The 23,570-nt window shown below is 52.5% G+C and overlaps 4 protein-coding genes across 4 annotated transcripts; 1 reads left to right on the top strand and 3 right to left on the bottom strand.

The window, feature by feature from the left end:
• Window positions 1-5,403: 5,403 nt before the first annotated feature.
• Window positions 5,404-10,009, top strand: SMAC4_04543 (uncharacterized protein). The gene is made up of 2 exons (XM_066090128.1): window positions 5,404-7,910; window positions 8,020-10,009. Exons 1-2 carry the CDS (start codon window positions 5,841-5,843, stop codon window positions 8,554-8,556), a joined length of 2,607 nt encoding a protein of 868 aa, XP_065946701.1. The 5' UTR covers window positions 5,404-5,840; the 3' UTR covers window positions 8,557-10,009.
• A 2,694-nt stretch (window positions 10,010-12,703) lies between these two features.
• Window positions 12,704-17,543, bottom strand: SMAC4_04542 (uncharacterized protein). The gene is made up of 4 exons (XM_003345261.2): window positions 16,921-17,543; window positions 16,434-16,666; window positions 15,998-16,290; window positions 12,704-15,944 (listed from the first exon to the last, which is right to left on the bottom strand). Exons 1-4 carry the CDS (start codon window positions 17,005-17,007, stop codon window positions 12,868-12,870), a joined length of 3,690 nt encoding a protein of 1,229 aa, XP_003345309.1. The 5' UTR covers window positions 17,008-17,543; the 3' UTR covers window positions 12,704-12,867.
• A 1,547-nt stretch (window positions 17,544-19,090) lies between these two features.
• Window positions 19,091-19,873, bottom strand: SMAC4_04541 (uncharacterized protein; the record flags this gene model as incomplete). Its single annotated transcript, XM_066090127.1, has 2 exons — window positions 19,091-19,268; window positions 19,317-19,873. The coding sequence occupies 2 exons, from the start codon at window positions 19,871-19,873 to the stop codon at window positions 19,091-19,093; spliced, it is 735 nt and encodes a 244-aa protein (XP_065946700.1).
• Window positions 19,874-21,456: 1,583 nt separating this feature from the next.
• On the bottom strand, window positions 21,457-23,090 carry SMAC4_12122 (uncharacterized protein). The gene is made up of 4 exons (XM_003345259.2): window positions 22,347-23,090; window positions 22,065-22,222; window positions 21,714-21,798; window positions 21,457-21,676 (listed from the first exon to the last, which is right to left on the bottom strand). Exons 1-4 carry the CDS (start codon window positions 22,541-22,543, stop codon window positions 21,610-21,612), a joined length of 507 nt encoding a protein of 168 aa, XP_003345307.1. The 5' UTR covers window positions 22,544-23,090; the 3' UTR covers window positions 21,457-21,609.
• Window positions 23,091-23,570: the final 480 nt, after the last annotated feature.

The following is a 23,570-nucleotide window of genomic DNA, read 5'->3' as shown; positions in this document are numbered from 1 at the left end:
CAATGAAACTCGAAAAACGACGCATCTATCCAGCGTCGAAATGACGAAAGCAGCACTGCGGCCGCGTCTAAAATTGAAGGTTTGGGGGGAAGGAAATCCAGAAAAAAAGAGGGCCTGAAAGAAGAAGAAATGGAAACATTCCATGGCCCTGGGCATGAAATTGTTCATGGGCTGGTGGTGCTGGTCTGGTCTGAGACACAAGTGGTTTGTTCCAAATCTCAAATGTTTTGCTTTTGGTGGTGGTGGTGTTGTTGTTGTTGAACGTCTTTCCGTTCTCGGTGGGTGTTCACCTTGAGGAGGCTTGAGAGTTCCAGGTCTGGTCTTTGTTTGTGTCTGGGATGCCTGGTTCCGCTGCGGTGACAACAGCCAATTTCCCTGCCGACGTCATTCTTATCAAAAACAACTTCCCAGCACCAAGGAAGGCCTGGTCCCAGCTCCCTGATCCGGAGCATCCATGCGGTATGCGGTGGAGGCTTATTGATAGTGTACTTACCGTGCGCGGCTCTTTCTCACTTTCTGAGTTGCTGCGACCAATCATTTTGCAGGATTGACCGTTTTTGTGGTGAAAGGATTGGCGGACATGGGGCAAGAAGGTCGAGAACTTTGAACTTTGCAGTTTCTCACCACCACCACCATCAGCGAACAAATCCTCCCGCGCTGACCCCCCATTATCAAATTTACATGGTGAGCATAAAAAGTTTGAAAAATGTGAGTTTAGGATATCGATCAGATTTTGCCAAGAAATACGATATGTTGTGCTGTGATGCTGAGCAGCTGGTGTAGTCTTCATCAATGACTATCAATTTCAACACTGCGACTGCGACACTGCGACGCGAGCAAATTCTAGAACGGATGATGAACTGATGAATTGATGGACGCCCAAAGACGCCATGGTAGCACAACATCGCAACCTGTTTCTCACCGGATGTCTGACTTGCTTCTCATACTCACAGATTCAAGTCAACCGTTGAGAGATTATCGCAAACAGTCAATCCGGAATGTCTCAGATCTCACGTTCGACTTTTCTCGGCGGCGGCGCAAGGTTCCATGGTCAATGCTTGAATCTCACATCCTTCGTTCGAAAGTCCTCCGCGTGCAGACATGGTCTCACGTCGGTCATCGCGTAAGAAAAACTCGGGATGGAAGTCGATGAAGAAGTGCCATTATCGATGAGAAACCCGAAACCCCAAAAGTCTTTGTCGTCCCGGGAAAACAATCGGTCGTGATAAAACACACACTTATGCGTGTCGCCTCGGGAAGGGATTGAAAACTCTTTGTTGAGCGGTTAGGGAGAGCAACGACTCATCTCCCGTCGCATTTTCTAGAAGGATGGCTGCCCCTAAGCAGCGATCGAAAGGATAAAATCAACGTTAATAGTGAGATCTGATCAAGAAGAAAGAAAAGATAAGACAAGACAAGCTTCGATGAAAGCGTGCGTGGTGTCCGCCGTGAAGGTTATTAACTTTTCTGCGCATTCCTGGCTCCTTCCACAGCCCGTGGTGGCCATCACATCACGCGGCATCACATCACAGCGAAAGAAGCAAAAAGGGGGCAGATGGAAACTGGAAAAGATTCACAGCCACCTCAACCTCAACCTCGAACCACAGCGCCGCCTCCGGAGCAAATATCGGAGGTGTTTCGAGGGTCAACCACCCGAAAAAAAAAAAAAAAAAAAAAAAAAAAAAAAAAAAGCGTTCACAACCTTCCACCAGGGACACCAGGGACACCAGGGCACAGAGAACCTGAGACCCTACCCGAACCGTCGGACGGTACACGGTGGGTGGATGGATGGATGGATGGATGGTGAGACCGTAAGAAAAAAAAAAAAGGTTGGAGGGTGGGAGACACAAGAACCGAGACATGTCAACAGTTACTTGAAATAAAACGGAGGCTTACACACGCCCTTGGTGCCCTGTCAGCCGTTTTCATATTGACACGGAGTACCTGACAGAAAGTACCCAGCCACCAAGAATGAACTTGAAGTTGGTTCCGTTTCTCACTCACAAAAAGTCAAAAACTGAAGGCGAGTGTGCTCATCAACCAATGGAATTCCCCAAAGCCATCTCTGCATCTTGATTCTCCACTCGTTATTGTATGGCTCCACTGCGGACTTTGCAATGGTGCTAAACCCGATGTGGATACAAGCGAGGGCCATGCAGCCAAGAAATTCTGAAGGAAAATGCAGCAGCAGCAGTTGCAAGGCAGGGGAAGTACCTGTACGCAGTTGCATGCCATGTTGTCTGGTCTGGTTCGCTACAAGCCCTCACAATTCTTTTCAACAGCAAGACGGAACGGAGAGAGAGGAACAGAGGAAAGTCATTTTTACGTTTTGTTTTCACTGTCTACCGTACTTTTGACTTGCGACTTACCCGCCCGCTCAATGCTTCCGGCGTGCTGTAACTGCCAGGCAGACAGGAGAGATCTCAGTCCGGCACGTTTTTCTCATCCCTTGGACCTGCCGCGTCGCGTCAAGCCCAACTGCTACAGGACCGAAGAGAAAGCAAGCTGTGGGTATGAGCAAGTCTGAGCAGAGCGTTGCTGCCCGTTGGGAGAGGAAGCACAGCGGACATCGGCAAAAATGACAAGAGATGCACATCAACTCCAACTGGACGGATCCTGAGAAAGACGGAAGACGGAGGTAAGGTAGAGGTACCCAACGCTCATTCTCACAACTACGCTAGTGTTCCAATGACCCCATTTGCTTGGAGTTCTCTTGTCTCCGTCACGATGGTCACTGTCTGTTCATGGTCCCATACGGACCGAGTGACTGCGGTTACTGTACACCGTCCAGATCAGAACCGTGTCTGACTGTACAGGAACTTGGGAACATCCAAGGACGCCGGTACCTTTTTTCTCAGTTCTAGTTTAGAAAACCACAAGGATGGGTGCGAAGACGGTGGTCCTCCCCTCTGTGTGGGTGCAGCACCAAGCATCTCTCCAAGCAGAGAGAGAGAAAGGAACCAAAGACAAGACACACGCCCTCGTTACTGGAACTCACCCCCCTCCCCACCCCCTGGCCTGGTACCCTGGTCCTGGTCCCGTCGTCCAACCGTTCTCCTCCCAAGGAACGGACGCAGACAAGCTTGTCGCATTCCTTGTTGGAGTGAGGAACGGACATGGACCTGGAACGGGGACACCCAGGCTCGCACTCTGGTCTGCTCGACGGTGGGAAAAGTGACGGGGCTCATGATTCAAAACCAGCAGCCGCTCCGCTTCCTCTAGCACCAAAGTGCCTCTCGCTCTCCCTCTCTTTTGTCTTGTAAACCAACACCTCAGTTGTGTTTACTTCTTTCTATTTTTCACTCTACAGGACCATTGATCTTTATCTGGTTCCTTCCCTCTCCTAAATCCTCCTCCTCCCGTCCCCGAGGTTGGCCATTGACACGAAAGAGAAGCATCCGACTCATAGCTTCAAGGAAAGAGATACATTTGGGATACCCCCCTCTCTCGACATTCCATCGACATCATCATCAGCATATCAGCATATCATTCCGCATTTCACTGGAAGGCATTTTTGAAAAAAGAGCAAAAAAAGAGTCATCATTGCATTTGGAAAAGTTACAGAAAGAGCTTGGAAAAGGAGCCGCCGATAAGTGAGAAACATCAGGAAGTGGGCGAATAAGCGATATCTCGAAATCGACATACCCCCATCTCAGCGACATACCCCCTCCCGACAGGACACCGACCTCTTCACCGCCTACCATCTTGGGTCCCCGGCCACGGCAGTCTTTTTAGTGTCGTTCCTCCCGTCACAGTCGCCATCCATCCCGTCAGTCAATCAATCAACCATCAATCACTTCATCATTCCTCCTTTGTCCGCCGTCATCCGCCACCCGCCATCCGCCGGTTCCGATCGACTGATATAACCACCAACACCACCACCACCACCGCCTCCATCGATCGACAACGACGCCGACGACGACAACATTCGACTCTCTGGTAGAACCGAGTGCGATTTCGAAAACAAAAAGACTTTGACACTTTTTTGCAAAAAGCCAATTACAAACCTCGTTGCTGGAACATTGCCGTGGTTTGTCATTGCTCTCTTTTGCAATTCTTGTCCCTTGTCTTCTTTTTGAATCCCACCCGTTGGATCTTCACATCTCAATACGACCGGCTTTACCGCCAAGCCGTGCGGCTACATTCAAGTAAGTGGACACTCTAGTCATCCATTCAAACCAAGCACCAAGACACCAAGACAGAAATGGAACATGGAACAGAGGGAAAAAAAGAAGAGAGCGAGCGACACGACAAAAGTGGGCGGGTGCGATGCGACGCTCTCAAGTTCAGTTTCAGCAAATCAGGAACAGTCTTTTCCAGTCCCTTCTCTCTTGCCCCCTTCTGCACCCAATCGCTTAACCCTGCCCGCTCTGCCACTGCACTTGCACCCGATTGTCCACTCCCAACCAGCACCAGCACCACTGGCACCACTGAAAGGGCCTGGAAGACCTCAACCCGACACCACTGACTGCACCGCTGCCCCATGGTCGCGTCGGAATGCATGGACCACTTCACCACCGCACTCCCAAACTCCTAACACACTGGCCTGCCTCTCTGTCCTGCCCTGCCTGGATTGGACTCGTTTCTGGTCGTTGCCCGCTGGGGAACAAGGAAAAAAAAAGTAGCCAACCACCACAGCACAACGCACCCACGCCTACCTTACTAGCTACGCCGCTCTCGCCTATCTCCGTCTTTTCCTTCCACACTGCACATCGGATGGATTTGCCACAAGCACCACAGTCACTGCACACCAAGACAAGACGACGGGCTCCACTCCGTTATCTCTTCCCGCCCATACTGGCTTCTGGTGTGGCCATGATTGTGTCACAGCCCAGCGGTCCCAGCAACGCCCAGCCCTGCTGTTGCTGTGGGTGGTGCCCTGTTGCTGGGCTCACCAGTGTGGACAGTCACGACCCGCCATCAATTCTCATTCCCCACCTCCCCCTGCAGTGTACCTCTGCGCTACAGTCCGCCTGGATCGTGGTTGCTGGAGTCCCCATCTCTGGGCACTGGGCAGTTTCCACGCTGGAGATCAGGTCAATCGGGCAATGAGCGGGCGGCCCTTTCGCCATTCCAGTTTTTTTTCGCCCAGTCCAATCCACGCAACCAGTCAATCAATTCGTTAGCGCCGGCACCGCAGCAAGTCTCAGTCAGACACAGACAAGACAGCACTCAGCAGTGCATTGTTCGGTTGCATTCAGCGAGTGCATTCCCCCCCCTCCCGGGCCGGAACTTCATTCCAGTGGCATGCTTCCATTGGTATCTGGCTGGCAGTGCAGTGCAGTGCCTCTAAAAAGACTTCCACTTCCTCTCCCCATCGATGTCATCCGTCATTGACAAATCATCATCATCTATCTCCCCACCCTTTCCTTCTTCCTTTTTTCGCATTCTTCATCCCCTTTTCTTATTTGCATTTTACAGCGACCATGATATCCTAAATTTCCACACCTACTCGAAATAGACCAGACTGAAACAAAACGGGCAACCGCTAACCTATTCACCTTATTCGGCATTTGCAGCTGCCCAATTCAATCCATCTTCAATTACTCTTGAAGTGGAAACCTGGGAACTTCTTCTTTGACACCACCTTCAAACAAAGAAACAACCCCCTCTCTTCCCGAGACTCAACCACCAAACCCCCGTCGAGGCCGCCTCCCACTCCTACGCATTTAGTACATTCCTCCATGTACTAGGCCCGACACTCGACACACCTCGTCTTCTCTCGCTCTACTCTACGTATCTTTCTCCACTCGCTTCTTCTCCCCCCTCGTCGCGATCGACTCGACGACGACCTCTCCGCCCGGTACTCCTCCCACGACCACACACAATCGCGGGAGAGAATGCCTTATACACCACCCTCCCACAGGTCTCCGGCTTCGTCGGCACCCTCCTCACCAAGCCAGAGCCGGAGACCTTCGGTCCATCAACCACAGAATGGCGGTGGCCCCATGTCCCCAACATCAACGACCAAGCCCGTACTCCCTCGATCGGCCTCGTATCTTTTGAAGCACCGACGAACCCCCTCGGCTCCCGCACCCACACAGCATAACGAGTTGTCTCCATCGGCGACCGTAGAGGATCTCAAGACCATGGCTCTCAACAGCATCGTGCGCCAGTCCCCACCACCAATAACGGGCGAAAGGCCAGGCATGCCCGCAGGCGCCGTCATTTCTCCTCCCGACTCGGCTAGTGAAGATGAGGGTCAGCTGGAAATGAAGAAGGAGGACACACAGCGCGGCAGGACGATCGAGAACCTCAAGGAGCTCAAGGACGCCATCAGCCAGATCCCCGTCCACCGCTCGTGCTCGCCAAACAACCGCACCGACCTCCCCGAACCCGTCATCACCGAGAAGAAGGACAAGACAAAGCCGGATGCTGGTGATCTGCTAGTACTGCCATCGCAGGCCAAGGCCATTGCCGACATGAAGCAAAAGCAGGACGCCGCCAAGGGAGTCAACCGCCGATACTCGCACACCCGATCCGCCACCGAGTCACACATTGTGCTGAGCAAGTCTATGGGAAGCTCGCTCGTAGGATCTGAAGAGGACACCGACGAAGAGCAGCAAAGGAAGCCCCCCATGGTGCGCAAGAAGTCGGGCGAGCTCGTGCGTCCTGCGCTGCGACCTCCATCTCGCCGACGACCCTCCAGTATGCCTGGTACGCCCACTTTCAAGGCTGTCCACTTTGACTCGCATCTCGAACACGTTCGCCATTTCTTGCAGGTCGACCGCCCGTTGGCCGTTAGTGCTGGCTCATCGCCGGTCGATAACTACGATAGCGATACCGAGTACCCCTTCAACGGGAACAACGACAACCAGTCAAATGCGCGTCAGCCTCCCTTCGAGTGGGAGCTTGTCCTGTCCAACTTCCCCACCGATACCCCCGCTCGCAGGACACAGCCTGTCCGTTTGGAGCGCGTCTGGCTCTCTAGCGACCAGAAGTGCCTGATAGGCTCGGTAGCGGTGGTCAACCTGGCGTTCCATAAGAGCGTTACTTGCAGGTTTACTTTGGACTACTGGAAGACCACCTCCGAGGTGTCGGCCGAGTATATGAGCGAGATCGTCCCCGCAGACTCCCCGCTTGGACAGGACCGCTTCAACTTCACCATCAAGCTCTCGGACATGGCCAACCTCGAGTCAAAGACGCTGTACTTCTGCATCAGGTACAACGTCAATGGCCAGGAGCACTGGGACAGCAACAACGGCATCAACTTCCAGATTGACTTCCGCAAGAAGGCTCTCCCCGCGAACGGCAAGAAAGGCGTCATCGGCGCTGCTTCTCGTCCTGCTAACGGCTTGCCCAAGAGCAACCGTCGCTCCAACCAGTCGTCGGCCGCACCAAAGCCCAAGTTCGCTCCCATTGGCTCGGATGACTTTGGTGGCAGGAGCAAGCTCAGCTTTGATAGCTCCCTCGATGACTACATTGGCGACTCGCTTCCCGCTGGCCTTCGTCTGCGTGGTGTTAAGAGCACCACCAGCATTCCCAGCGATAACCTGCCGAGCCGTCTGCCTGCCCCTAGCGGCCAGGCCTTTGCCAACCGCTACGACTTTGGTGCCTCCCTTGCCACAGCCATCCAGACCGCCAAGGATAACCTGCCCAAGAAGGAAGACGGTGCTCTTTACATGAAGTCCTCCAGGAAGCCCGCTCCTGCGAACTCTTCTATGCAGCGCAGGAACCATCCTACCCTGGCTACCCCTGTTGCTCCCGCTCCTGCTCCTGCCCCTAAGAAGGCTCCGGCACCAGTACCTACTTCTGCTCCTGCTCCTGCTCCCGCTGCCGCTGCTCCTGCGGCTGCCACCCCTGCGCCCGCCAACTCCACCTCCAAGCCTTCTCTCAGCATCCCTGGTGTTTCCACCACCGGCAGCATTGCTTCGTCCTCGTATGAGGAGCTCGTCAACAAGTACTGCTTCGTAAGTTGTCCTTCCCCCTGGGTCTCTGGTTGATAGATAGCATTTGACAAGCCTCAAGGCACCCCACATCTCACGGTAACGATCATTAACACAATATTCATTACAACAGTTTGGATCCACCAAGCAGTCCAGCCCTCAGATTAAGGATGGTAGCTTGCGCAACGGTCGCTTCGATAGTGCCGCGGACCTTCCCCAGCTCGCTAGCACCAGCAGCTCCAACAACTCGAGCTATGAGGGAAGCCCGGTTCACAACAACTTTTACGGTATGGGGTCTTCGGCTCAGCATCACTCGCTGCACCCGAGGGATCCCAACCCGTATTTCTCTCATGGAAATTTCATGAGCTTTGGTGGGGGGTCGCCGGCTGAAAGTCCTCTTAAGATGGGCTTCCAGTCGTCGCAGCAGCAGAATCCTGCTAATAACCCCTCAAGCAATGGGTCGTCACGCAGCAATGGTTCTGGCACTAACAGCTTCGGATCTGGCTACGGAACCGGACCCAGCTACGGATCGAACTCTACTGGTACGTCGTCGAACGAGTACCCATATCACCACAGCACCATGTCTTATGCCGATCGTTTCCCGTTCTACACAAACAACTATAACTATGGAGGCGCGGAAGCTCATGCTGCGACAGCTATTAGGGGGTAGATGAGTTCCATCTTTCTCATCTCATCTGTGTTGGGGGATTCTATCGTCAACATCCATGGGTCCCAAACAACAAGGCGGCCCCTCCCCTTTCTGTATATGAATCCCACACTTTCAACCTGTGGCGATTACACACACAAACAACTCTCGACATATCATCACCGGCCTCGACATAAACTTTCTACTCTTCCCGGTTCTCCTACTCATTGGTCCTTTTTTTCGGCATTTGCTTTTTTCGTTCGGTTTTTAAAGCATCCACAAGTTTGGCGTTTGGGTGGTTTCTCTTTTCCTATCTTCTCCTTTCAATAAACAACAGCATGATGATCACGAGTTCAAACTTCGGTTGTACGATTAAGGGAAACTGGCGGATTACCGGCATGGACAGGTTTCTTCCTGGTTTTCCTGGATTGGCGAGGGAGTTTTTGGTGGTCGGGTTTCTTATTTCTTTCAAAGGGGTTGTTGGGTGGCCATGCAAACTCACTCGTCGCTAGAAGTCGTCAACATTGGTGGTTCCTCACCAGGTCAAGGAGTCACAGGGAGCGGTTTATCCTTTTCGGTCGTCACGTCATTCCCACATCATCATCTCTACAACACACACTTCGACAAACACATCAACCTGGCTTTTTGCAACTCTGCGATAGCCGATGGAACCTTCGCACCTTCAAGAAACATTCTGTCACTGGGATTTCCCAGTTCGTCGTGGTAGCTCTTTTGGGCTGCCCGACTCGGTCGTCGTGCTCTCCTCCTTTTGGAAGTCAGGGAGCAAGATGATGGATGAAATAGTTCTTTGCATGGTGGTGATTGATTCTGTCATCGAGTGGCTGTTATTAGTACTCGGTTAGCGTTGTTTGTATTTCCCGCAGCTGTGCGCACATGGTCGGTTAGTCAACAGCGAAGGTCCCAATGCATTGCATCAACAGTTACTTTACATGGCATCAGTCCGCTCGGTCGAAGCCTATTCTGGGCGCGAGACTTTTGTTATCTTGTGGGTAACTTAGCAGCGTCGGTTGAGCTAGCTATACATGACTTCGATTGTGCATAGTAGAGGTGGTGGGCTTGGGTCTGAGTGATGAAAGAGAGGTAAACCACTACACTGGACACTTACTTGTACTTGTATGAAGGAAACACAAATGGCAATGGCAATGGCAAAGGCAGAGAGCTTGGGAGGAGAGAGTCTCATAGGGTTGAGTGGTGGCGGACCAGTCATCGCGAGGTTGTTGGTCAGGTCAGGTAGTTTGTGTCCTCATTTCTATTCTCTCTCTCGTCTCGGTCGGCTGGCTCTCGTCGCGCGGGTTTGTGCAAAGGTTGTCTTTTCTTGTTCTCTTTTCTTCTTTGGTAGTTGGTTTGGTTGGTTGGTTGGTTGGTTGGTTGGTAGGCAAGGGGGTCAGGAAAAAAAACTTATGGGTATGACACAAATGACAAAGACAATAAGCAATTGAATTGATAAAGTTTGATGATCACATTGTATCGAAGCAATGCGGATGAATTGAACGTACTGCGATGTATTAAAGTGCAACATAATGACACAACTCAACACAGCACAACACGACAACACAAAAACAGACACAGACTGGAAATACTGTATGGTAATGCGAATGAATGTCTTGCACTGAAATGTGATTGCATGGTGATGTACCAATCTAATAGTGATGACTGTTGCTAGAGAAAGGTTAGGTTGGTCGGATGGTTGGTCGGATGTTTGATGGTTGATCTTTGCCCAAGGGGTAGGTAAGGTTTCTCGACTCCTCGAGTGCTGGGCTGAGCGTGAAATGTGGAAGGGATGGTACGAAATGGCGGGGGATTTGAGACGAAAAAGGTGAATGATGTGGAAATTACAGGACATGAAAAGACCTACCACTCAACTCCCGGGCCCAGGAAGTCACACTCGGCATGAGCAAGCTCGGGGGCAGTAAAAGGTGAGAAGAGAACGGCTGCGCTACCTTAGCCAGGAGAATTGTGAAGCGGGCCATGATGTTCGGAGTAGACGAGAACAGACCCAAGGCTGCGATAGGAAGGAGTAAGAACGTAAAATATACTGGTTGAAGTAACGAAGCATCATTCGAGTTTTGTTGTGGCGTTTAATTGGCGTTTATACATGTAGGATGATGCTCATGGCAGAGTAGTCTGGGACCTGCGTCGGAGTACTTCCGCGTGGAGATGTTGACTTCACTGGACGTTGTGGTGAAGTCGGATCCCATCTCAGACTCCGATTGATTCCGGGGTATGGTGGACGGTGGTCCAGTCTGGGGATGTCTTCCGTTGGGAGCAGACTTGATATCTCATCTATTGTCCTAACATTACATCAGTCATGTTGTGTAGGTGTGTTCCATGGATTGAACCCGGTAAGTGGGAATAGCAACCGAATATTCCCATTTCCGATGGGATTACCTCCATTGTAAGTGCTTTATGTTAGAATCCATGTCCTGTAGTCTCTTCGACTCTTCCTGCAAGCAACTAGAAGTAAAAGATGTTACATCAAAGCAGACCTCTACATATCTCCAACACCCTAGAGGCACCTTACCTATGCAACCAGTCTATCACGCCCAAACACCCATTTTATTTTCACTACCGACTCTCCCTAGGTTCCTAGGTTCTAAGGTTCGAAATCGTTTATTCATACAACGCCATCGCGGCGGCCAGGCCACACGTCAACGACATACCTCTGCGGATCCTTCTCACAAGTATTGGGTCCAGTCCGCCACAATAATCCACCAGTGCCATCCCATCAGTGACGACCCCTCGCTGGGAGTAGGACAGTGATACAGTGAATCGTAATTGTGTGAAGGGTCTACTAGTTGACCCGAGTCCCGAGAGTTGCAGAATCATCGTGATCGTGAGGTCTTGTTCGGTTACTCATATTTCGTTCGGTTGTTAAACATGGAAGTTAGACGATGGATGCCTTGGGTATGTAACTGCCTCATGTGACAGATGAGGTAGGCACCGATAGACACTTACTAGATGGGCTTGGGATAGATAGACAGGGGGAGTGAGGGATCAGTACATGTAACTGAATTCTGAAAAAGGCTTACCCCAGCTCGCCCGGATACAAGTTGATGACACCTGAGTCCACCCTCGGAGCACCAAATCCAGCTATAACACCACAAAAATCAGCGATTTTACCGTATTCGATGCCCAGTGAGGGCATATATTGTCAAGTTATATAGGCCTCATGTATTTTGGGCAATCAATTCAGTCAGTTGTTCTTGGCTTCCTGGGCTTAGAACTCAGGCTCGGGTTTCATTAATTTTGTCCTAGGATAACTGCCCTGTACATTTATGCTTGGCCTCTACGTGATTGCGAACTTCGTTTGGGTTGGTTGCCCGGCCACATGATATAGCGGTGGCTGGAGTTCATATTGCACACGTCACAATCGAATGACGTTTGATGCCTAGTATCCTGGCGGTAAACTCAGATTCATAACGTTGCTTCTTAAGCCTGATCTGTAGGACCAACCCGGGTTTTACTGTTGATGTCGGGCCGGTTGGGTAGAAGGTGGCAGTAGTACTCTCCTCTTCAATCACTCCTTAGTACCTAGGCTGGATCTATGGTTGTAGATGTTGGTTGACCGACGTTGTGTTGAACTCTGATCCAGTCTCAGATAGTTATTCCGGGCTCGTCCAAGACAAGTTAACGTGGACTGCATGCCGCCCGGCCAGATCACCAAAACCACGACGTCCGCCTGAATGAAAACCACTAAAACGGTTTCCATTCCACCCATTACATACTTTTACTCCTCTCATCCGTGCTCGAAGCCATCCCTAAGTCCCAAAAGCCGTTTACAGCCTGACAGACTCTTCAGTGTCCTGTCGATTTGTCCTTAACATCAATCGGGCTCTGGAGTACGCGTTGATTTGTCCTGGAGAAGTGTCCGGGGTACGGTAACCCGGCCGATCTAGGGGCGTCTCAGACTCCAGTCCCAGGAGCAACTTACGTGGAATTTGGTATAATAGCTACATATCACGCCACTGGCAAGTCCTCTTGCGCGCGCCGCGCCTTCCATTGTTTTCTCGATTGCAATGAATCAGTTGAGGGACCCCGTCGAGCGGAACCTGCCACAACTTGTTAGTTCCTTCAACATTAGTGCAGTCACAAGCCACGACACCTAGCGTCCTTACTAGGGCCAATCAAGCTTGAGGCCCAATGCCTTAGTCATGAGAAATATACATTATCTACAGATTAACATCACTATGTACTCATCGCTAACATCATTACACCCTCTTCCCAGATCATTATGAACAGGTGGTTGGTATCCAAGATCAAGCTTTCCTCCCATTCCTCCCAATCCTTCCGAGTCATTACTTGCGTAGAAGTTGATCAGAACAACCACCTCTCCTCGCCCATCGGGCCATCCTCCACGATAAACCTCACCCTCACCCTCCCCGGCTTCACTCTCCCCGTGACCTTCGCGGCTTGCTTTCCAACCTTCGCGGCTTCCTTCCCAACCTTAGCTGCCTGATTTCCCACCTTCGCCGCCTCTTTATGTACCCCCTTCCATATCCCCTTCACTTTCTTGCCCACCTCGGCAACTGCTTCCGTGTTTATTATTCCCTTTTCACCAGGGTCCTTAACTCCATCCCCCTCCTCACCTTCGTGTTCCTCCATCTCCTCTTTCCGCTTCCGTTTCTCCATTTCTATCCTCTCCCTCTCCTTTTCCTCCTCCTCCTCCCTCCTCCTCTCTTCCTCCTCAATCTCCCTCCTCCGCACCTCCCACGGCGCCCCTCCCATCCCATCATCCAACCAACACCCCCCATCAGTACACCAAACCCCCGCCTCCCTACAATGTCTCACCTCCTGCCTGCTTACCCTCCCGTCATCCTTTGGTATCCAAAGCTTGGGAGCAGGCTTCCACATTTCTTCCGGAAAGTATCCCCTTTTATTCTCATACCCCCTAGGTAATTCCCAATTATCCGGTCCCGGCCCTTGCCCGATTTTTTTGGCGAGGGACCTAAAGTCTGCGTAGACGGAGGGATGTAACCACCTTTGGACGCGATTTGGGTTCTCGATTGTCGGATCGGGCGTTAGGAAGCGATGGATTTTATACAAGAACCTGGTAAGGTGAGATAATCGGCCGGGGGGACCGGTGCCGTTTGCTGATGCTTTTAGGGTTGATAGTTGCAATTTTAAAGTGGACTTGGCTAGTTGCGTCAAGGAGTGCCGGATTGAAGAAGATCCTTCTAGTCCGCGCATGCGTTGGCCTGTGCCATCGGGGCCGGAAGAGAAGTCATCATCGTAGAGGCCGGGGGGTTCGGGGTCGTCGGTGGAAGGGTCAGAGTAGTCGAAGGAGGTAGAGCCGTAGTAATCGGCTGCTGAACCGCCGATGACTTCGGCGGGGATACCGGGCGTGGGGTCGTTGTAGTAATCTGCTGCTAGGCCGCCACCGGTGCCGGGAGTAGGCTCGGCGAGGGTGGGGTTGACGTGGTCGTCGCCGTCGCCGTCGCCGTCTTCGGCGATTTGGCCGTGCTGTTTTTCCAAGGCGAGGGTTTGGGGTAGACTGGCGAGGAGAGGAGAGAGGGCTGAGCTGAGGGACCAATGCGTTATAGCGCAGAAGCCGAAGAAGAGGATCATTAGGAGCATAGGGCCAAAGGCTTTCTTGAGCGCGAAGAGGCCAATGAGACAGATCTCGGCGATGTACAGGCCGACCATGAGATGGAGTAGTGCCCTTGGGTATAGCAGCCCCTTGGTATCAAGCTCTGAGTCATCATGGACGTAGATCAGCGAATACCGATAGACGTAGCTGACGAAGAGCATCCCGAACCCAGCAAACACCAGAATCAGCGGGCTTATGCAGGAGTACGCCAGGGCAATGACGCCCATGTTCGTGAAACGGGGGTATACCGCTCCCCAATGAATCGGCGTCAACTTCCTCCACCGGTTATAACTCTTCCTCGGATCGACCGCGAACTTGGCAGCCACATCATGACGAAACAAATCGCCCACGTTCGCCAGCTTGGCCGCGCCCGCACCGAGACACTGCACCAGAATATACGACAAGTAAAAGTTGCTCGCCTTGGGCAAGTTCTCCGCCAACCTATCCGGCGCTTTAAGCGGTTCCTTGATAACCTGGATAATGGCCGCCGAGGCCGCGGACGTGATGGTCGTGATCAAGAAGACCTGCACGACCTGGAACGCAAAGTACGCGCTCTGGCAGTACAGCTCCACCAGCGCGTGGGACGGACAACCGGCTACCCTAGCGCAGACTCGCAGTCCGGCGGGGACGATGGCCATCAACATGCTTAGCGCCATGGCAGGTAACAGACCTTTAATGACGCCCACGATGACCTTGGGGAGTAACGGGATCCAAAAGAGGAAGGGCACCTTTTCGGCTAAGAAGTCGATATTGCTGACGATACCGACGGCCGCGGAGGGGAAGGACCAGAAGATGATGGCCACCACTACCAGCGCGAGCATGAGGAATTGGCGCATGATGCGCTCCCACCAGCGGATGCGCAGGGACGACCAGATTACTTGTTCGGGGCGCACGCCGATGTAGCGCGGGGACATGTGCATTGGTTGGTGGTGGGCTAGGATCTGGTAGGCGGCTTCGGCGGAGGCTTGGGAGTCGAATTCGATGAAGGCGGAGGAAAGAGGTTGGCCGTCGCCGGAGCGGAACTTGCGGCGGAGTTTCCAGATGTCGCGGTTGAGGACCTTCAAGCGGGCTCGAGTCCAGCGGATGGTGTCAACGCGTCGGCCGAAGTTGTGCAAAGGTCGGTGGTGGGGTCGGTCATTCGCGCGGAGGAAAATGGCTGCGACGGAGCCGCGGACGTCGGGGAGGGAAGAAGAGTAGCCGTAGGGGTGTTGATATTCGGGACCAAGATCGTCTTCTTCGGGCTTTTTGGGGGCGCCGGGGTCTTCGCCGGGTAGCGTCGCTGGGGTTTCGGTTTCATCGACGGGAACCGGTGGCACTTCGGTTCGGCGTTCGGACATGCGGATTCGAATCGGGTCGGTTTTAGTTCCCTTCTCTAGATCGCCATCCTGGGTCGATTCGTTCGAGTCCTGCAAGGAGAAGGACGATGTCTTTGAAGATTGTGGGTCGTCGGTCGTGAGTTCGTCCGAGAATGCTGGCGCGCCCTTTCCTTCCTTGATGTTCTTCATCCGGATCGTATTCGCCTTTTTGATGAGTTCGATTTCCGCCTTTTCCAACCGTTCCGCTACATCATCTCTATCCTCCACTAGGCCGCGGAGGTAGTTGGTGTTTTTCGGGATCCAGATGTTCTTCGCCGAGTCGCCAAACAGTTTTCGTAGCTTCGCCTCGTCCAGATATGGTTTCGGGATACACGTAAACAGCACCGTCCTAGCCGATAATCGCTTGCTCATGTTCGGCGAAAGCAGGTATGCCTGGCGTAAGTTGATGTAGTAGATGCATTCTCGGCAGATCATAAACAGCACGAAACCTGTAAACAGTCATCAGCACACCTCACGCATCACCGTGACGAAAAGAACTAACCAAAAAACAACCAAGCCACCACCACATGCGCGTAGTACTTGCTCGGCAGCTTGATATTGCCCATGGTCAACTTATCCAGCTGCCTCTGCACATTTCCTCCGGTGGCATTGATAGGCAGCAAGATAGGCCATGATATCACCAGTCCAGCGAAGCAAATAACCGACAAGATCCTCAGAAACCTGAGGAACAGGTACCCGTCCAACGAGCAATTGTTGAGGATGTAATCATCATCGATTTTCCAAAACGGTATTATCCAGTCGAACCACCCATTGGGCAGTTTGGGAGCCGGATGCCTGCACTCGCACAAGATTGCGTTAACGGTTAGCCAGGCACAATGCAATCATTTTGCATCATTTGTAAAACTGCCGAGAGTCGCACGGGTCGTTGCACACTCGTGCACAAGTCGGGCAGATCTGACATGACAGAAAAGACATACTCAGGCTCGCGCAACTGTTTAATAGTCCTAGGCGCATACGTCCTCGTACTGGTCCTCCGACATGCAAAGAAGATGAGCAAACAAATGCCGGCGTAGATGAGTACGGGAACAAAGGTGCTACCAAGGGCGCTCAATGACGCTGGGTCTTTGTCGTGGTCGCCCACGACTTGGGAGACAGTGCCACCGTTTGAGCCATCGCGGGCGGAGCCGACTCTGCTGTCATCGCTTTCGTTCTGTTGTGGTGGGAGAAGGGGGTCGGTTAGTGATGTTGTTGTTGATGAGCGGGAGGTGAGTTGTTTGTTAGGTGAAGGTGAGATGAGATGGGATGAGATGAGATGAACAGGCCGGTGGGAAAGGGGAACAAGGGAAGCGGGGACGGAAGACGGAGCGCACGGGAGCCGGGAGCGGCCCGGGCGGCGTATGTCGGCAATCGGGATGAGATGAACGGGCGGGAAAAACAAGACGAAAGAGAAACCATCGAACCTACTATGGGAAGTTTAAACTCTCTCTTGTTCAATAGTTCTTCGGCTGCCCTTTTCCACAAGTGGGTATGGAACTCTGACAACCACTCCATCGTGGGTTGTGGTTGTCTGTCCTGTGACTGTCTTGCCTGGCTGCGTGTTTTCTTTAAAGCAGCTTAAGACCCAGCAGCAGCAGCAGCAGCAGGAGACTACACAACCAACTGACTAACTGACTGGTGAAAGTCAAAGGCGCAACTTTGCTCAGGTCATGTTATGATGAAATGCCACTTCAGGCACGAGACCGCGCGTACGACACAAGACAAAAGACAAGAACAATAAATGATGTGCAGCAGATGGAAAGCCGTTGGGAGAGAAAGTCGAGCTAATGCCAGGAACAAACTCCGCTCGGTCAACTGGGGACTGAATGGAAGTTAGAATTGCGGGCAGGTGGGCGGGCCTGGCGGGCTGGCGGGAAGCTGTGGAGGGGATTGGAAAAAAAAAGGAATGGATGGATGATAGGCAAGTTTCTCTGGAGCCGCTCTGGAGCCCTCCGAATCGTTGAGAGCCCTAGGAATCTTGGGCTTGGCGGTGGTGGGCAGTGGATTTGTCTCATTTTCGAGCAATGGTCCGCCACCGGGGTCACCCAGGTTTCCTGAACGACCCTGAGGCGAGGGAGGGAGGGGCGTGGGCCAGAGGAGGCTTTTGGCTTTTTCGGGCTTTTGGGGAGCTCTATCCAATCACACAAAACATGGTAAGGATGAGCGGAGTAAACTGTGAGTGGAGGACAGACCTCGCCGACGTCTGTCAGCAAAAGAAACCACGAAACCACGAAACCACGAAACAAAGCGGACGGGAGTTACTTTACCCGAAGTCGTACAGGAGGCCGCTGAGTCGCTGACTGAGATCCCTTTCTTTTACAACTTGGATCCTTTCGCTCCCCCAAGAATACCATCCCAATCTCCAATGTCGCGCACAGACATTTCAACATCTCGTACCTCCCACCACTGCACTGCAGGGACAAGAAAAGCGAAGAAGAACAGAGGCCCAACTTCCCACAGAAAAAGGGTCCTTGTTTTCAGCTCTCGGCCAGTCGCAAATCGATACCCTATCAGGTCTCGCTCTCCCGCACTTGTCCAATCCCATGGGTCGGCGAGAGGATGCGCTATACTGGATCGGTGGATAGCGTGTGGGAATTGCGGCTGAGTTGAAATCGGTTCGGAGGAGAGATGCCCCCTTTGAATTCTCCCCCAACCTCCAATGGCCCAGTGAGGGAGAGCCAAACAATAGCCCCAACTTTCAATCCTTCTTTTCTTCTTTTTCTGTGCCCCAGACCGAGAGGCGCTGGCGCGGGAGGTAAACCCGCCCCACGATGTCATCATGCGCTATCGCGACTCCGTGAGCCATTCAATGATGGTGAATCTAAGACATTCGCCTTCGTAGGGTCGTAGGCGATTGTGATGACTGGTTCAGAGGGCTTGAAAGGATGGAGATTGGATATTTTACCCCAGATCGCAATTCGCAAGAAGAGATCTCATTTCTTGCAGTTGTGTGAGACTTGCAGCAGCGCTGGTGATGCCCGTAATCTCGGCGCATCACCGTCTGCGTGACCGCGTCTGGCCGCCCTGAAAACTCCACTTGATCCCTTTCCCTCCGGAACATGCACCCGCAGTTCAACGTATCCACACATCGGATGAGTGGGCGATCAACAGCCCGAGACAGATACAGGGCGGTCATGGGTTCAGTTCCAGCTTCGTGGTCAACTTGCCCAACTTCAGGGCTACACTTCTTTTCGTGGTAGAACATAGCGAAGATGCTGCAACAAGTTGGATTAAGGATGAAGCTGAATGACAGCAACATCACAACGTCTCAATCACCTTCTCCTGAGACCTGAGCAAAGGAAATGCGACAAGAACTCGGGGATAGTGAAGGCTCCACAATGGCCCCTTTTCTCCTGCAGTCGGATTATGAAGGTCAAGACTCAGGAACGCAACTGCAAAACCTGGAAGCACAGAAAGGAAAAGAAAGCATATCCAATTCGGCTACGTAGATTGGTATCTTGCTCCGGGAAGCTGGTATCCAATGGTCAGCTTTTGTCCTAAATGGCCTTTACGAGGATAGACGACACACCTTGGCCTTGATCTTGCCTACTCACATCCAGCAAGGAAATCTTCCTCCAGAGCAATTTCATCCCTTCTCTCACGTCCTCCCCTGCCTGTAGATATGAGGATTCCACTTGGTCGTCGCAACAGCAACAGGCGGAACCCTCGGCGCCTGCGCCACACCCGGTCCATATCCTGTCGCAACATTTCCGGGTGCCGCCTTTCCTGCCGTTGCTCCTCCCTCGAAGCCAACACCGTACCCCCTATGAGCCTGACTTTGCCCATATACACCTCCTTGCCCGTAGACACCTCCTTGTCCATACCCATTCGCCTGCCCATAACCATTTCCCTGCCCAGAGCCATAACCATACCCCGTCTGAGCCGTCCCAGCTACTCCACTCTGATACGCAGGCCAGGCCTCCCCCATCTCAACATCCCTCAGTATTGTCCTAGTACTCGTACTCTGCGAACTGCTGCTGGTGCTACTCGTCCCGCTTGAGCTTGTGCTCGACGAATCATGATAGTAATAGGCCCTCCTCCACCGGCGCTGCCGACTGCTAGCCGCCATACTGGCGTTGCTCCAGGCGCGGAAGCGGATGTAGAAAAAGCAGCAGATGATGAGGAGGATGACACCGCCGATGGAACCGAGGATTGCGCCGAGGAGGGCTGTTGAGGAGAGAGGGGCGCTTTCGCGCGGGAGAAGTTGGTGGTCTCGAGGGGCTATGGTGGTAAGAGCAAAGTCGAAGGCTGGGGTTTGGTTCGCATTGCGCTTGGTGATGGATAGAGAGGCTGTCGCTGAGCGTATTGAGCGGGAAAGACATCGGGTGAAGCGAGCAAGCAGGTAGCTTTCTCGGGTTTCGATCACGGCGGGCATCTCCATGTTGTTTGATGGTATGCTTGGGACTCGTCTCTCTGAACTTGAGGAGATGCGGTAGGATCTCAGTCTGAGAAGTGAGACAGGCCGGACTATATCAACCAACGCCGCGGGTTCCCACCGGCTCTGCCTACTCCCGCAACCCACATGGGCAAACCGCAGACTCTGAAACAAAATAAAAGGCTGGGACCAAGGTCTTCCACTACTCCAGCTCCTATCACCTTGCTACTACTCAGCGATACCGGCACTGCGCCGCATGATGTTGTGTTGACCTACCACACATCATGACCCGCTAACTATATCAAGGTGAGACAAGGTGTCCCGCATTGGATCATATGGCACTTGGCATATGACTGGAGCAATCGGGTTGAGGGTGTAGACCCTTTGCAGCCGAACCTGGCAGTTGGGACTCGGGCGGGAAGGGCCCGGAGTGGTGGGAACTATAGTTAGCCCAGCGAGCCCAGCTGTGTGCCCAGGTGCCGATGGGGGGATAGTAGCTAGGATTGCTAATGTTCGATAGCGTAGGACCCTCTTGTCATAAAGACGTGGCGGGACGGGACGGTCGTAGCTTGGTAGCTCCAAGGGACCGATAGGATCTGGTAGTTCGAGGCTCTGGAGAAATGATGTGTTTGTAAGGCTCCCTGCTAAGCTTGCACTAGCTGCCTAGGCGAAAAGCTTGTTCGAGCGTATACCGTGCTTTAGTGCTGATCCTTCAAGAAGTCGGGCATCTGAAGTCGAGCCAAGCGAAGCAAATACGGCAAAAGGATTCCAGGTTGGGCGGGAATCGCGGGCTGTCCCAGCGAGCGATCTTCCTTCGGCGACCTCTCTGCTGCTCTGGCTCGTTGCTCCTGCTCCTGCTCCTGCTGTGTAGCTGTCATCACAGCATATCTCGGCCTACCGGTTCTCGGTGACTGGGGAACCAAGCACCAAAGACCCCTCCTAATGACGTGCCGCAGCCTGATATCTTCATCTTGATATGCTCAATATGTGCTTCGTGGTGTTGCTCCTGCTGTCGGCCAATGGGGTAAACAACCGCTACACCCTCTCGCCGGGCCACTCCAATGGGGACAGAGAGGGGGCTGCATTGGCTCTGCACACAGCTGTCACAGCATGATCTCGTGTCGGTGATGTATTTTTCGCTTTGAGATGGGATCAAGGACCAGGCTGGGACGGTATCTTCGAGGTGGTTGACCGGTTGTCGCGTTGGGGCGGGATTGGAGGAAGCGATGAATGGCTGGTCGAGCGAGGAGGCTTGATACAATATTAACGCGGTAAAGGCAGTTCTGCGATGGTTATGTGAGCAGAGTAACTGGGTCGCGTTTGCTGTCCAAATCCGGTACGGTCAGCCCCTCTGCTGGGACTGACGGGAAGTCCACCTGAGTCCACATGTCTGTAGATTGGGTAGGACACGGATGAATGTCATTTGAGGCTCAAAAGAATTGCAGGTGTGAGTGATAGCAAGTGAAAGCCCGGCGTGTTGGAATGCGCAAGACGTTGCTTTGGTAGAAGGGAAAGTTGAAAAAGCGAACGGACATCGAAAAGACGTAGCCAGTGGCCAGTGTGGGCTGCCCCGCCATCCCACTAAGATATGTCACTATCTGAGTTACTGCATCACTCCCATTGCATTCGATAATACAATAACAGATCGCAACAGAACGTCATCTGCTTCAAACCTCCCTCTCAGTCTTCCACGCTCCCTTGCCATCCCCGTCATCCTTCCTCGTTCTCTCATCAGACATATATCAAGTCCAACACTTACACTTCTCCGGCTCCTTACACTGCAAATACTCATCATCAAGACACGTAACCCTCGAGCAATCGCATCGTGTCGGCTGGCACAATACACTCGCCATTTGGAAACTTTTCCTCATCATCCAGCGAGCAGTAAGGCGTGGTGGCATAGGGACAGTGCGTCAACACTTGCTTGCAGTCTAGGTACTCGCTTGTTTTTGAGGATGGCTGATGTGCAGCCTGTTATGGGGTGGCAGTGGCATTTCCTGTTTACATCCTTTTTCTGTCAGTCGCTAACCTAGAGCTAGAAGTCTAGGAGATATCGAGCGAAGCGAGGAAAGGAAAAAAAAAAAAAAAAAAAAGAGGAAGGAGGCGAGAGAAGAGAAAGAAAAGGAAGGAAAACAGACATACCCATCACCATCACCCCTCGTCTGTCCCCAATCGCAAGCTGTATGATGGCAATTACAATCCCCATCAGGCTCCGTCACACAGATACACACGTTGTTGCGCCAGAAGGGGTCCATCTGTTGGCACATCATCGATTGGCCATGGGGGCAGGGGACGTGGTATTGCTCGCAGTCGGAATCGGCGCGGCAACCTTCGTGGTGGATGCAGGTGCAGGCTCTGTTGGATAACGGTAGGCAAGTTGTCAGTTATGTGTGCATACTTGGATGGCCGGGACTGGAGGACGACGGGGAAGGGATAGTGGGACTGTGGGAGAGGCAAAAGGGGGATGAGCCTAGCCTACCCGTTCATGCAAACGGTCTTCTTCTCTGGGCATGGAGTATCGTCACAACTGCAGAGAGCTTTTTGAGCAGAGAGTTGGGCAAGGGATAAGGTATAGTTGCTGAAGCCAGACGAGTCATAGGCGGCGGGGATGGCGGCGCAGGTCATGACCAGGCCAAGGAGGAGGAGCAAGAGGAGATAAGTAAAGGTCGTCATCATGACCGACTGGAGAAGGAAGCTGAGCCCAGTTGATGTAAGCAGGCCTGCTCTTAGGTTAAGCTATTGGTTGTAGTTGAGGTGTATGGAGATGTTGAACTAAGACGCTGGGGTGCTGAGGATTGCTAACGAGAGGACAAATTATCACGACGGACGTGGAAATTCTTCAACAGATATCCATATTTCTGGCGGTAGCCTCATGTCAACGCTCGTGATGTCGGTTCCAAAACGCCTATCCCTTTCCCTTCCTTCCAAGTGGACGGATACAATCATGGCAGGAGAACATACTTTCACTGCCACATACCGACAGTGTCGCCAGGCGTACCTACCCGAGCACCGGCCCGAACATGCTACAGGAAGAGCATAAACTGAGCATATGCCGAAGCATCCGGGAATATTGGCATCACATCTTGGGTGTGGATGGTGACCAACGTTTGACAGCCGGGTGTTTGGGGTTTGGGAGCTAGAACCAGTTTGTCAAAGTGGCAGACTACACGAGACCTCAGACCTGTAGTACACAGCTCAATCCTTCCGAAAGTTGGGAAGAGATACTTCGGGTACAGATGAAGCATGAACCACGTTACACCTCCGAAGCAGTATCTCGTATGAACAGATTGCCTAACACGAACGGGTACTACAACTATACTGAATGCTCCTCCAAGAAGCTTGGATAAATCTGTTACAAAGTCAAGGTGTGGATCAATCAAGACAGCAATCATCATTGACCTCATCAACGGAGGTGGTAAATCCAGAGGACCAAAGATGGGAGATGACAGGTTCGGCCCCCTTTCCAAGACGCTGAAGATGACGTGAGGACGAACCATGACCGCTGCCGTCGACACCGCTCTCTAACAGATTCCCATATTTTGCTTCTCATGAGCACTTCCCACGTCGTAAATACCGGAAATAAGCCAAACGGTTGTTTGTTGATGTCTCACATCCTCACATCTTCCCATACCAGTATCGCAGCTATCGCATACCCGGCTCTTATGCTCCGGCAGCCACTGCACATTCCACATTCCACATTCCA

Source organism: Sordaria macrospora, chromosome 4 (assembly GCF_033870435.1).
Source record: "Sordaria macrospora chromosome 4, complete sequence".
NCBI classification, from domain to species: Eukaryota; Fungi; Ascomycota; class Sordariomycetes; order Sordariales; family Sordariaceae; genus Sordaria; species Sordaria macrospora.
This window is presented reverse-complemented; position numbering and strand designations above follow the sequence as displayed.